Genomic DNA, 14,745 nt, shown 5'->3' on the forward strand with positions numbered 1-14,745 from the left:
CACACCTGGTGAAAAGATGCAGCTAAAAAGGACAATCAAACCCCAATATATCTAAATATACTTTTAATAGCCCTCTGGGATTAAGCTAGCTGTCGTGGCCCTCAGGGTTATAACCTAGAAGGTATCATGATGGCGAAAAGAAGAGGATTTAGATCGATGAGATGATTGGACTGGTATCTTAATCTCCGAAAGAGCATGTGGCTTAAGATAGTTCTTTTCAGCTTTGTATTTTTTTTCTGTAATTTAAGGAAAATTGGTTTAGAATTTGTAAGCTTGGCTACAGAATAAGGGAATAATCTGCTAACAAACCTGTGGTTCATTTAAAGGCGGGTAAATTAATGCAAAGGACACAATGGATTAAGGAATGGGTGTCATTCTTAATAGATATATGTACACTGTGCTTCTGGTTTATCCACAAAATCTGTAGCAAAATTAAACAGTTTCAGCATTTGAAAAAAAAAAAAGATTTGTCATCTCAAGATGTGCATGTAAAATAATTTAATCAAATTGTAACCCTGCCCCCCCCCCTTTACCCGCCATATCACTTACCCAGGGGCAATTTGTCTGGGCATGGACCCTTTTAACACATAACCCTTAATTCCTACAGTTAATACACAAAGTTATTATCTTAACATAGCCTCAAAAACAAACATGTCAATACCTCTCAGATCTGAAGACCACGATCCATGGTTCTTCTTTAATTAGAATATGGCTACTATGGCTACCCTTAGGATGTGAGATTACTGGAAACAGCAGAATGATGCTGGTAATGGAGCTTATAAAATGATAATTGTGATGCTTTTGTAGATATTCATTCCAGTATTAGACATGGGTTCTTTTTTCTCAACCTCGAACAATTTTCAAAATGGGAGTTGAGTGCTCTCAACACTCTCTGGCAGATTATTGTTTCATGATTTGCATGGCGGTGCTCATAACCCACTCTCGCCACAACACCAACCAGTTATTGAACCGAGCAAATAATTTCTCCTCTCCTACCATATTAGCAACTATAAATAAAGCTTGGGTTTGTCTCCAGGAACCTCAGAAACCCAGGGTGAATACTACAGACATGATGATGACATGCACTTCACAATCCATGTGTTTAATTTGACCCGAAGCACTCTGCACTTCTTTACTGAAATGTGAATAATAAGCATGATGTTGAACACGGTCATGATTCAACAGAAATATGATTTTAATGAAAGACAGCAATGAATCAGATTTGTTAAGTATAATTTCCCCTAAAGAGTGGAAATGGGTTGTTTATGATGTGTTTGATGTTAATGGGAGTAAATGGGCTGTCTTTGTCAGAAGAAGAGGGCACCACTTACAAGATGTCTGAATGTAATCGTATGATGTAAATTGATTTTAAAAAGTTGAGACCTTGAAATTGCTGTCTATACACCATCCTGACTTATCTCATTGACTAAAAATGGAAGTGAACTTGCAGTCTTCTAGCTATACTGAATTACTGACTAGGCAAGCAGCCATGTCTCAGTATGACAGACAGACAGTCAGACACACCTACACAATGATCAATTCTGTTTTATGTACACACACACACACACACACACACACACACACACACACACACACACACACAGGAATACAGGAAAAGCAAAGAAAATATCTCTCTCTTTCACACACACACACACACACACAGAGAGAGAGAGAGAGAGAGAGAGAGAGAGACAGAGAGAGAGAGAGTGAGATTTTGGAGCGATTAGTGGATCTCTCTCTCCCTCACACACACACACACACACACATACACACAGAGAGAGAGAGAGAGAGAGAGAGAGAGAGAGAGAGAGAGAGAGATTTTGGAGCGATTAGTGGATTGGGAGCTAGGGTAGAGAAGAAGGTGTATATCAAATGATGAGTGTACAGATACTAGATCCTGGGTTTACTCAACATTGCAAAATGTGATTTGAATTGACATATTTCTTAGGCTGTCCTTTTAAGGACCCCAAATGGTACAAATGATCTTTGAAAATCATGTTGAAATGTCACGTATTAAAAGATGTGTTAAGTAGCGAAAGTCATCAAAAGACGAAGTGATACTTAATTTTGTTTTATGTGTAAATTTTTTCAAGTCTAGTTTTTCATAAGCCAGCTGGTCAAGTGCAGGGAAAAACATTCAATAGTTATAATTCAAGGTAATAAAGTAGAACTGTTTTGAACAGTATTTCCTTAGGGCGAAAAGAAATGCAGCTTGAAAAAAAATTCATCTTCTTTGAAGTTGGGTATCACGTGCTGATAAATCTTGTAGACAGTGATGGCAAAGCACAGAAAAAATAAGGCTAGGATTTTCAAAGATAAACTCTTCAGATAAGTGTATTATAGTTGAGAGATCCCATTAGTTCTTCACCTTATTGAGTAGTTTCTAATGAGATCATCACAACGGCAACTGTAAAAACTTCATCACCATTTTAACATTTGCCGTAAGCTATTATTGGAAATTGAATGTGAAAATAAAATCTAAAAATTTTACATTTAATGAATTGAATGTTTGTCATATCAAATGAGAAATAAGGAACTTTGTAGGAAGTTAATATTAGTGAAATTATCAATAGGTTGTTGTTTATTTTGAAATTAGTTTTTGTGTTTTTTTTTTTTTTTTAATTCAGTAAGATGAGGATATTAAACCTTTTCCTGCTTGTGCTAGTAATCATAGCCCTCAAGATCCAATCATCTCCCACCACCCAGAGTTAATGAACAATATCCCAGTTGGAAAATTAGTCTTGACTTGTTTATTTTTTTCTAATATTCTCCAATAAAAAGAGGATTGTTTGTGGACTTTTTGGTGTTTGTTTTGCAATTTACAAAGTCCTTAGAGCATGGGAGGTTTGTGCTGAGGGCATTTTGTTTGAAATAAAGAATTTTTGTGAGTTTTCTTAATGTTTTTTAGCGATATTTACTTTGTAATTCATGTTTTGCCAAGAGCTTAGCTTGTCTAAGTTGAGGAGTTTCTCTTCTACAACCGATGGTTTATGTGATAGGGAACTTGCTTTAGATTCCAATCTTTCTGTTTTAAGTGTAAATTCTTCAATGACTGCAATGAAAGGGAGATGAGGAAAAAAAAGTAATTGAAGGACCCTTAAAAGAATTATCTGAAGACGATTCACTTACAACAGCCAATTCAATGTTACCCATTCATTCATCCCAGCGCTGTAGGTTGTGTACATATTGGATTCAGAGAAGGTGTCTTTTGATAAGTAACAGAGTGCATAATTAGGATTTTATGAGGAAGCAGTTATTAATTTGTTTTATCTTTATAGTGAAATGAAGCCAAATTCCTGGTGCATTCTTTTTCAATAAACCGTCCCAAAGGAGAAGATTAACAAAATAAAAGTGGTGTATGGGATAAGTGATAGGCATTTCCACAAAACCATTGTCTGGTATCCAATGTGGGAAGGTGAACTGGGGTTGTCTTGGCCTGAGGTCAGCTTAATCCAACATGACTTGTGCCTTTGTCAACCTATCTGCGAACCTTGAAGGAGCGATTACTGTTTTAAAAACTGTCAAACGATGAATGTTTGTTCAAGTTCTGAGAAGAATGCACCTGATATGTGGTAGTTGTGGTGGCAGCGAGTGGGATGAAATTGTTAAAGAGTGATGTGCATTTGTGTTAATGTATTTGCATTGCATCATGATGACACCATTATAAATAAATCATCACATATCTGACTTTTTTGCATATTGCTAATTTTATTAGTTTTTTTAATCTTAAAAGATGTTAAAAGACATAAGAACAGTTGCCACCTCTGTCAATTAAAGTGCATTCTCTGTATTTTAACAAGTAAAATTTCATTGTGTAGCAATTTTCTTATATGCTGCAAGTGCTGTTATGTTTCACACTCAACATTAGAGTCACACTTGAGCTTTATCTGTGTAATTATGCAATATAAGGTGATGTATTTTGTGATCATCAGAAATTTAAATTATTATGATTGATTTCAGGTTTCTTTAAGAACCTACTTCCCCCAGGTGTGGGTAAGATCCACATGAGTGAAAGCCAGACAACATCATCGTCATCATCTCAGTTTTCTCCGCCACCGCTTAAGAGGCCACGTCATCGAGATTTCACAAATTATCGAACTCCCAGTGGAAAGTTTTACTGTGGAGCCTGCAATGTTACCATGAACAACGAGGTTCAGTTTGCTCAACATGTGGACAGTAAAAAGCATAAGGCGAACAGTGCTGCGATGAGGAGCTCTGCTTTAGAATGCTAAAGACGGAGGCCGAGATATGGTGGCAGTGCTGGGATGCTAATTTCTGCACAATTGCTCCATCTGTAGTATCTCTCAGTGAGAGTTTTTGAGGATTTTGCAAGAAGATGGCAGAAAGGTTTGTGATGGTAAAGAAATTTCCCAGAAATATAAGAAAATTCCTGGGACATTTGCCGGATGGGTGCGTAAGAAATCTGCTTGAAAGGGTCTTCTTTTATAAGTTGCTCATAGCGTGAAAGAAAGAGTGAGTCTTTCAGATTTTCACTGCCTTGGGTTCTCCAGTTGCTGAATGCTTTTAAAGCAAGCACTGGGTAACATGTTAAGTCTTTGATTTGACCTGGTTGGAAATCAAACCTACACCTACTGAGGTCATTGCTTGTCTCTTGGCCACTGTCAGCTTTAAGGTGATGTACGGTAAAAACTTGAAAATTTCTCTAATATTTGAAAATGCCTGAATCCAACATGGCCATATAAGTTGAAGAACTTTTCTAAATTATCGACAGGTCCATTTTCAAGTTTGACAAAATTTTCTAAGTGAAAAAAAATTGTCAGCATAGAATCATCTTCTGAAAAAATTTTCAAGATTAAATTTTCAATTTATTACCGTATATAAACTGTCCAGATACCATAGCGTGTTTGTATATGTTCTGCTTTTTCCCATATGTTTGCATAAGTGTGCAATGAATGTATAGTGCTATCAGTTTCAAGAAGCTATATAACACATAGATATAACTAGTGTTTTACATTTGTCAGAAAGAAAAAATTAGGTAAGGTTTTTTTTTTTATTATACTGTTGCTCATTTCATATAAATTTTGTATGACCATTGATATTATACCCAGTTGTGTATTGTTATTATCCAAAATGAATTCTAGCGACTTTTGGCTTTTGTTAAGGTTGATTGGTTATGCTCATAAAATCTGAGAAAATACTTTAGAAAAGCTTTCATTCCAGGTATTAATTGCCTTGGCTGATATTTGAAATATTGCAATGAAATATTAGAGGTTTGGTGGCCATAGTTTAATTGGAGGCCATTTTGGGGAAAAAAGTTACATGGTTTTATTTTGACAGTTATAACTGTTGGACTTTCTCTTTATGTAAATGTATGTTTTCAATACTTCAGGTCCTGTTATATACATATATTGTTTTTTTAATTAAAATATTATATAACTGAATATAGCATTTTATCAGCTTCACCCAGACAGGACTGAGGATTACTAACAAATTTTAAATACCAATTATTCAAGGGATTTTATTATTTCAAGATCACATAGCTTCTTAATATTAGTTGCTCAGAAAAATAAATAACTCTCTGACTTTAAGCCATTTACCATTTTGAACGTCCTATTTGAAAAATATTAGGAGTATACATGCAGGTAAACATTATTTTGGGAGAAAACAATTTGGTTTGAATTTGGTGAGAAGTATTAGTTTTCTGATAGACAAATAGTCATTCAGATCAACTGATCATGAACAGATAACAGAATCCCATGTTGCAATTGATTCTGCTCATTTTGAGGTAGGATTAAAACAATTCATTATTTCTGAACACTGCTTATGTTAAATAATGTTGCCCAATAATTACCTTGTCAGCAAGCAAAAAAAAGAAGGAAAGGGAAAGAATGAGGAGAGAAATTGGACTTTAATTTGTACACCAACCAATAACTCATTTTGTTTATGAACATTTTAATTAACCCTCATTTATTTCTATTAAAAAAAAAAGCTCAAAAGGTTTGTTATTGTGATATCTGGGTTTGTATTTATTTCCATCATTTGTGGCTCTGAAATTCACTCAGCATTAAATGTTATTAACTTATTGGGAAATAACAAATTAAGAGAGAACAGTCTGTCCATTTGAGATATTTTTAGTCACAAACTAAATCCCAAACTATATTGTGTATATTACACATAGTGTATAAAAGTGCCTTAAAAAGGATAATATAATAGTGAGAATACTAAAATACTGTTGCAGTTGTAGGTATTTTAATATTACACATAGATATTTAACAGTTTTAATGTGAGCATTACACAAAATTATTGAGAAAACAATGTTTTGGTGATCTTGCATGTAAAATAGATGTGTTATTACGTTAAGATGTAGTGTTGGTGTTGCTTTTGTTGCATAGCAACATTGCTTGTATTTGTTGTAACAAATTTGATGTATGAAAAAGCAGAAGAGGTAATATTGTTGTAACAAAAGTTTTCACCTTTCTCTGTAGGTAGAAAAGTTATAGTAGTACAGGAATGCACAGCTTTGAACTTGGCTTTTTAAAACTTTTAAATGCCACGTGGATATTTTTTTCCTCTGTTCTACTGGTTTCACAATATTAGAACTTTAAGGTAGATCAAGTGAAATTCATACAAAGTTGGAGTTGCTCTGTCAACAAGGAGACATTTTTATGATTTGGCTGTGATTAAAATCAAAATGGATTGAAACAGGGGAAAGTCAATGACCGAGTCAATCTGTAGTAACATTTGGTGGTGCTTGCCAAGACTTAGTTCTTACAATGTTAGTATCTGATTTGTTGTCTAAGCATTATAATTCTTACCTGATACTTAAATATTTGATGTATCTGAACTATCTATATGTACCTTTTTTATTTTGGTCATTTTTTGTTACGCTGCAAAATTACAGTTAAGATTTTAACAGTGTTACAATAAAGTTAATAGATTAATAAAAATAAAATAAAATTGGGTAAAATTCAAAAATCATCGTGCGGTATTTTCCAAGTGCACATATTGCACCTTTGAGGTACCGTGCCTCGGATATTTGCCTTGAATCTGTTTCCTTCTGGCCTAGCTGTGGTTTAACAACAGAGATGCGATGAAATAACTGCCTCTGCTCAAAAATGATACTTGGTACATGAAGTAAAAATGTGAAAAATGCACGCAACCTTTTACTCAGCTTACGCGAAGTAAAGAAAAACAGCCTAAATTGTATATGCATCTACTGGTTGGGTATGGATGAGTTCAGAACTCAAGAGGGCAATTATCTATAAGTGAAAGAAAATTCTTCCCCTCTCTCTCTCCCCCCCCCCCTTCCAACCCAATATTTGAAGCTCGTGTCAACCTTTGCAAGCCCACTGTCACCACCACAGTAGGCTATTTTGAAACTCTTCTTTAGTCGTTACAGGAGGCAGATGTTGCACACGGGGTGATAGATGAGGGTTTAGGATCTGTTTATTCGTCCATGCTGGTTAATTCTCTCAAATAAATTGATCCAATAGTGTTTTAGTATCATGTAATCAGATCCTTAGTCGTTTAACTTTGATCACGTTTCGACACAACTTGTCGCTTTGGTTACAGCCACAGGTGGAATGGAATCGGAAGCCAAGAGATGTTACACTTTGGTTTTATTTGTACACAATTTGTAATGTCCCAGTCCATAATATAACAGCCGGGGAGTTTTTTCTTTTCTTTTCTCTCCTTTGATCATGGTTTTGGAACAAGCTTCCTTGGTTTCTGATCTTAAAATATAATGCAAATGAAACAGAAAATTCAGAAGTGGTGGCCAATTTGGAAATCTGATTTTCGCTTTGATCATATTTCCTTTCAAATTGGGAGTCCTCTTGCACTTACCCCCTTCCATAAAAAAAAGAAAAAAAGATAAGATAGTCTGTGCCACTACAGTATATCCTATCCTTCACTGATACTGGAGAAAAGGGTAATTAATTTTCACAGCGAAGTTTTTTTTTATTCCGTCTCCTCTCTTGCAAGGTGAGAACCTAGGGCACCTTGTTCGTTGGTTTTAGCTGCAGGTTTTAGATTTCGGTGCTGATGGTTTGCGTGTTGTGAAGGGAGGAGTATTCAACTATTGTAAAAGGTGCTGACTTGCCAAGGTATATGGGATACTCTTGTGAACGGAAAGTTGTTTCGTTGCGGCTGTTTTTATGTCGAGTTGTGATATACTTTGACAGTTTTTGCCTTATTTTTTAAGCCACAACCTATTGTATTATTTTTTCTTTTTTTTAATTTCTTTTAGACAATCAGTGTAAGTTCTGTCTTAGTGACAATCTATTGTGCTTTGAAGGGGAAATAATGCCATTGTTTATAGTGATGTTAATTAGTTGTTTGTATTTTTTTATTTTTTTAAAGATAAGCTGCTTTATATTACAAAGATACTCTTACAGTCTTTTTGTTGGAATTCAGTCAACTTCAAGGAAGGTAACTTTTTTTAGCCTTTTTGGTGCTGTTCTTTTGAATTTTTAGGGGAGAAATGTTATCCGTCATATAATAAAAGTTTTATCGAATCCTCAAGGTAGAGTCGTTTCAGTAGAAGAATTCTATTAAAGCTGTGGGAATGAGCCTTTTTAGTGTCTCTCTATTGTATTCTCTTGACAAGTTGTGTCAGGTTTACAGATAGGTCAACAGAATTAATCACGAGTGATGGGTAGGATAAATACAGAGAGAATAAATTTACTGAACTGTGACGCGACTTTTCAAGACTTTCAGGGTAAAGGTATCTTTTTTGTTGCCATATTGCTCCCCATTGCTCTGACGAGATCACTCTGGCAATAAAACTTTTCTTCTGAAGCTTACTTTATGTCTGATGGTCTATATAAGATACGACATTGTTGATTGTTTATCATCAATTTATTATAGTGATTTGAATGAGGAAGTTGCTACAAGTGTTATTAACCTACATACGTGATATACAATTAATATCTGCCCCTCCCCCCCCCCAAAAAAAAAAAAAGGAAGGAAGGGAATATTGGACAGATAGAAGATCTGAAACCAAATTTTAAGATTTTAAAGCAGTGATGTTTTGATTTTGTAAGGTGGATTTTTGAAATAATGCCATTATTTAAAATATAATTAAATATGAAATAAATGTAGAAAATTTATTTATAAATTTATTTTTGTCAGGTAGTGACAGATACAGGAAATAAATCAAAATAAAGAAGTAGATAAACTGCTATTTTCATTTAACTATTATTATTTGTTTGTTTGGGAGGTGCACTTGTCTAAACATTAAATTTACCAAAGGTGTAGGAGTTGAATGCAGCATTGTAGCAGGCATGCTATCAGCTAACTTTTTAAAGATCTGATTCCAAAAATTAAATTGACTGCAAAATGATTAGAATTACAGGAGCCAAAATAAATTGGAAGAGACCATCAGCTGCATATGTTTTCATCTTTTTTCCCCTCATATCTTAGGAAGGAAATGTTTATGGAATTAGCAGGCCTACTTCATACCACATCAGGGCTTGGTTTGGAATTCCACTCTTTTCAGATTCGTGCTTTTTGTGGAGAAAAATGCTTGATGTCTGGAACTGCCTGTTCCAAGATGAGATCAAAGTGTCAAAAACGATTATGTTTTTTGGTATTTTTCCTCTCTGTAGTTTTCTCCTCTGTCATGACATTTCATGCGCCGTTTGCTGGTGATCCGGTGTGGATAAACGGAGTGGACACATTTGCACGTGTTATTACATGCTTCTGTAGAAGTGAGTGAAAACTTCTGCATTAAGGGGAGCTGATATATACTCTGTATGTGGTCTAATTTTCAGGATGTAACTGACCAAGCTTGACCAAATCTTGCAACAACATATCTTCTCCGTAGCCAGGGGGTTTGGAGGGTTTGAAAGAACCCCCTTTTTGCTGGGAGAAGTTCCCCTCTGGTTAAAATTTGATCTAGGTACATGGAGGTTCTATGGTAAAAGGTCCACTTTTTCAAAAAAAAGAACCCCCTTTTTGAAATTGCTGGCCACTGGCCTGACTAGTCGCTTATCCTCCACAAAATTCTTTTTTGTTCAATTTTTTTCAAATATCTCCTTTATCTGGGATAAAATATTTTTAAAAATAAGGTTCATCTGCATAGTGCTGTGCAAATAAGACAGAGAATTATAATAGTAACTGGAAGATGAATGATTTAGGAATGATTTAGGATATAAGGCAGTGAGAGATGGGGTGTGGGGGGGGGGGAGGTTGAACCAAAGCACAAATTACTCAAGTTACCACATTACCTTTATACCATGTACAGTAGTCTTTGTTTAGACCTCTTTTCATATTATTGTTAAGTTTCTGATCCTATCCATGGAAACCAGAAACTGCACTGTATTCATGACAAACTAAAATTTATAATAAATTTTTTGCTAGTGTAAAATGTTTAGATTGGAGAGAACTTAATTAGCTGTAAAAGACAGGGAAGAAGGGGAAACTGAAAAGAGACGTACTCTTTTATACACAACTCTTTAGAAAGCTTTGTCCAGATCATGGACAAAAATAATTATATTATGTCCAAGTTCAGATACATGTAGATGATTACTATGACTGTGACAAAATTTATGGACAGCAAAAAATTTTCACAGTTCTTTTTAAACGTTATTTCAACTAAACCCCTACTGTTATTATATTCTTAAACTTAGAATGACAATTAACACACCTGGCCAGCACATTTTCTTAACTCTTCTCCATTTTGCCATGCAACAGACTTTTGCCATATGCTAGTTATAATAAGTGTGAGGCTTTCTTCACACCTTGCTCTTAGAGGTGACAAAAATTACCAAGATGTCACGCCATCTTACCTGTTACTTTTGTTAATAATGTCACCTGTTCAGGTAAACAGAAACTAATTAGCTCTATATATGTCCACCTGGGGAAGGTTACACAAAACAATTTCAGACTAAAAAATTGGCCTTAACTTTAAATAAATTTCAGTCTACTTTGGAGCAAAATACATCTTTAGTATTCTATGGTATTGGTTTGAAACATAACTATGGTTCTCTCATTATGAAAAAAGGGCCATATTTTAATTATTGGGTCAGTTTAAAAAGTAAGGTACAATTTTGGTCAAAAGTTTAGACCAAATTTTGGTCTGAAGTTCCTTTTTGAAATTGGTCCCTGGTATGCTTTTATAACATATCGTAATTCTTTATAGTTTTATACTAATAACTAATAAGTATTTTCTAGATTTCCTTTATTCTATATTTTATAACAAATGTCCGTCTTTAGCCATAGATCTTCAACATCATATGTTGTCTTGATTTGAATTGAGGGTTACATAAATTAATCTTCATTTATAATTTCTTGTTTTATATCTTCTAACAAAAATATTACTTATGAATAACTTGATATACTTAGAAGTATAAAAAATATGTAAGAAAATGATATGTGACAGACAAAATGGAAGTTCACATGCAAAACATGCAAAAAAAACATTTTATGTTACATAGCTTAGATTCCATTTGCAGTTACATGTACATGTATGACAATCACTGTACATATTCATAGGAATTGTAAGAGGTTAAAGATAATAATCGTTGCTCAAGACTTAAAAGTAACCTTGTTTCAGGTATAAATATTACCCGGTGACTTAAGACTTAATAAGTTAAGACCTGTCCAACAAGAAGTTAAATAAAATTAAGCCTTAATCAAGTTTTCAAACCCACCACAACAGAGATATTTTGAAATCGAACTTTCCATTCGCTTTAATGAAGCTAGTTTTCTGTGAGTTTACAACAACTTTTCTCAACCCTGGATGAAATGTGCTTACTAATAAGCAATTACACAACAAAAATTTCAATCACAAATGATTTTTTGAATGTTGTACAAAACAACACGTTTCAAAATTAATCTCTTGATAAAAGAACCACAGTATACTCAATGTTGGCAACATTCCCATTTCTCTTGGGGAATTCATTGGATTTCCTTCATGGAAAAAATGACGGCTAATGTCCAGCAAATAACTGACCAAGCTTGACTGAAGTTTGCAACAACTTTCTCTCTCACCTGCCCAGCCAGTACAATAAATTGCTAATAAGCTTTGTTCATAAGTAGCTACCAATCTAGGGGCCGCTGTTAAATTCATAATAACAAAATCCAGGTTCGTTGGGCTCATTTGGAGCCAATAAGAACCATCGCTGGGGCTTGTTTAACAAAAGATTTTTAGACTGAGAATTGGTCATGACTTTAAATCCAAAATTTTTGTCTGCTTTGACTTAAGATAAATCAGAAGTAATGCAATTAAATGAAATGAATAAATAAAATATTTTGTCTGTTTTGTAACAAGAGAGTTGGTTCTATTGTCTCAGACCAATTCCTGTCAGTAATATGATTGAGTTTGAACTGAAGTACAGTTTAGGTACAGATTTTAAGTCTTAAATTTTAGACCAATTTTCGCAAGAATGACATTACAGGCACGAAGTTTCTTGTAGAGAAGATAGAATATAAGGGGCGGAGGCAGTGAGGCAGATGAGAAAGAAAAGAGAGAAAAAGTCTATCCATAAGTGGGCGACATATGTACAAGTGTTTTAACTAGTAACGATAAGTGCATCCTCAGTGGTGAAGAAAATAATGAATCTGTATTGTGAAGAAGAGGTGGAGATAAATTGGACTGGAGTGACATCTTTAAGTGGATGGAGGAGTCATTTTCTTTTGTAAAAAAAATTCACAGCTTGTCACTGTCAACGAAATGTTAATTTGGTAGGATGGGGTAAAGACAGAAAATATGTGTTTTGTGAAAGCTTTTAAATAGCAATTTACCTAAAAATGATAAATTAGTTTAATTGCGCTTGCTGGCTAGAGTGGTATATGACAGTACGTAAGATGTTGAGGCTATAAATTATACTAATTAGTAGATGTTTCAGTCCTATTTCAAAGATTTAAAAAAAAAAACAGATTAGCAAGAACATTACATGTATGGCACTTTTCTATGGTACTTACATTGATCAACAGCTTCTTCAGACCTAATAATTCTCATGATTTCATCAGGCTCATCCCAATGTACAGACTTCTTGCTACCTAACAAAGGCTTGACAGAATTGTCTTTTTGACGATGTTATCATTATATATTTGAAGTTGAAAGTGGTTTATAAGCAAGAATTATTATTGTTATTGCATCTGGAAATAATCAAGAGCATTTTTAAGGGAGTCTCCCACTTATTACGCCCTGAGTTTCAGGATTTACTGGAAACAAACCAATATAATTGTATTGTGCTTATAATGGGAGTAAGTTTCCAATACTCTCTAAAACTCAGGGTGATTCAAACCCTTCATAATAATTCATTACAGACCTTACTGCTCTATTGAGGCTATAACCTACCATGGAAAAGTGCATAGGGGCCAACACAGAATCCCCGGGGGGTGGCTGGCTATATGACAGCACTATAAAAGGTCAATAGTCCCTGAAAGGCAAGGCACATATTGTGAGTAAGATGTCTTGTGTTATGTCTATATAATAGCTGATTATCCACTCTGCCATCCTAGGGTAATGGCCATTTAGTGGAGACACTGTCAGAAAGTGATAGACTTCTGTTGTTGCTGGCGTGTTTTGGGTTTTTTGAATGGAGGAATATAGGTGACATGGTCAGTCTGACAGATCCAGGGTTTGCTGTAGCCATTGGAAAGTGGGATGGAGGGGGCACACTGATAAAATCAAAATTTTTCTCACTTAAACTTATCCCCCTTCCCTTCAGTAAGTAGTAAGGATTTTGCTGAAATGGGTGAGGGCTAACAATGAGCCCCCCCCCCCCCCAAAAAAAAAAAAAAAAAAAAAGATATTTTTTTAATCGTCACACTCATCCTAATTTTTTTTATTGTCACACTTCAAACCATAGTAACATATATTGTCTGTCTGTTTATCAGTTTCCCTACATTATAGATATTAGAGAAGTATTAGATATAGTTTCAAACGCCTTGTTGTTGCATGTATCTTCTCTTTTATCTTTGCAGCGGGAAGTTATCTCCCCTTTAAGCAGTATTCATTTGTATACGGAGTTTCGTTCACTCTTTTAGATACACACTTTTGTTGTTTATTTAATAAAGGGGTTGACCTTTTCTGTGAGATACCTTGGAGATTAAAAGGTTACCGTGGCAAAGGTTGCCATGGTTGCTATGAAGGACCCAAATGGTCATTGCCATAATGATTTTAGATCTTCTCCTCATATTAGGCATTGTAAAAGTGCTGAATTAAGCAAATACAAGCCTTATGCTTATATGTGTTTGTTGTGAACAGTTCTGTAAATAATTCCATGTTGTGAATAGTATGGCACTAAACATGGAAACAGTTACCATGGAGATTGTAGTTATTTATTTGCCATAGCAACTGAAGATATCGCATGCCATGAAAAAAAAGCAAATTTTCACTTGTTTTAGATACATGTATTAGCATTGATAGTTTGCCTTTTTAAAATACTTATCTTTTCTGCATTAAAAATGCTGTATTTGTTCTTGAGTGTTATTCATTAAGTGAAGTATTGTTTGTGCTTAGTGTGATTTATAATACTATGAGTAAAACAAAATCTTATTTTCTCAAAAAAGAAAAAAAATTAGCAGATATGTGCATGAAAGATGTATTAGAAATTAAATGTTGAGAAAGTTTATGGCGTTAATGACATTATTATCTGTATCAGAAATTGGTGTAACTTAATTAGGTCACAGTGACCTGCTAAAAATGGGTCACATTAACCCAATTTGTTAATAAATAGTTAAAAGGTTGTAATGACCAGAGTAGGTAATTTAGAATTTTTTTGCCTGACCAAAACAGTTTAATCTCTATGCTATAAATGGTCATCATAAGTT

The 14,745-nt window shown here is 34.4% G+C and overlaps 1 protein-coding gene across 3 annotated transcripts in view; it reads left to right on the forward strand.

Annotated features, from left to right (window-relative positions):
• Nucleotides 1-13,692, forward strand: part of LOC106159638 (zinc finger protein 385B) — a 46,674-nt gene extending 32,982 nt beyond the window's left edge. For all 3 annotated transcript variants that reach the window (XM_086995660.1, XM_086995659.1, XM_086995658.1), the window contains exon 5: nt 3,961-13,692. In XM_086995660.1, the coding sequence (XP_086851786.1) occupies nt 3,961-4,232 (272 nt within the window). In that variant the 3' untranslated portion in view covers nt 4,233-13,692. The remainder of the gene's footprint in view (nt 1-3,960) is intronic.
• Nucleotides 13,693-14,745: the final 1,053 nt, after the last annotated feature.

This window comes from Lingula anatina, chromosome 9 (genome assembly GCF_051362555.1).
Source record: "Lingula anatina isolate TDL-2025a chromosome 9, LinAna3.0, whole genome shotgun sequence".
In the NCBI taxonomy this organism is placed as follows: Eukaryota; Metazoa; Brachiopoda; class Lingulata; order Lingulida; family Lingulidae; genus Lingula; species Lingula anatina.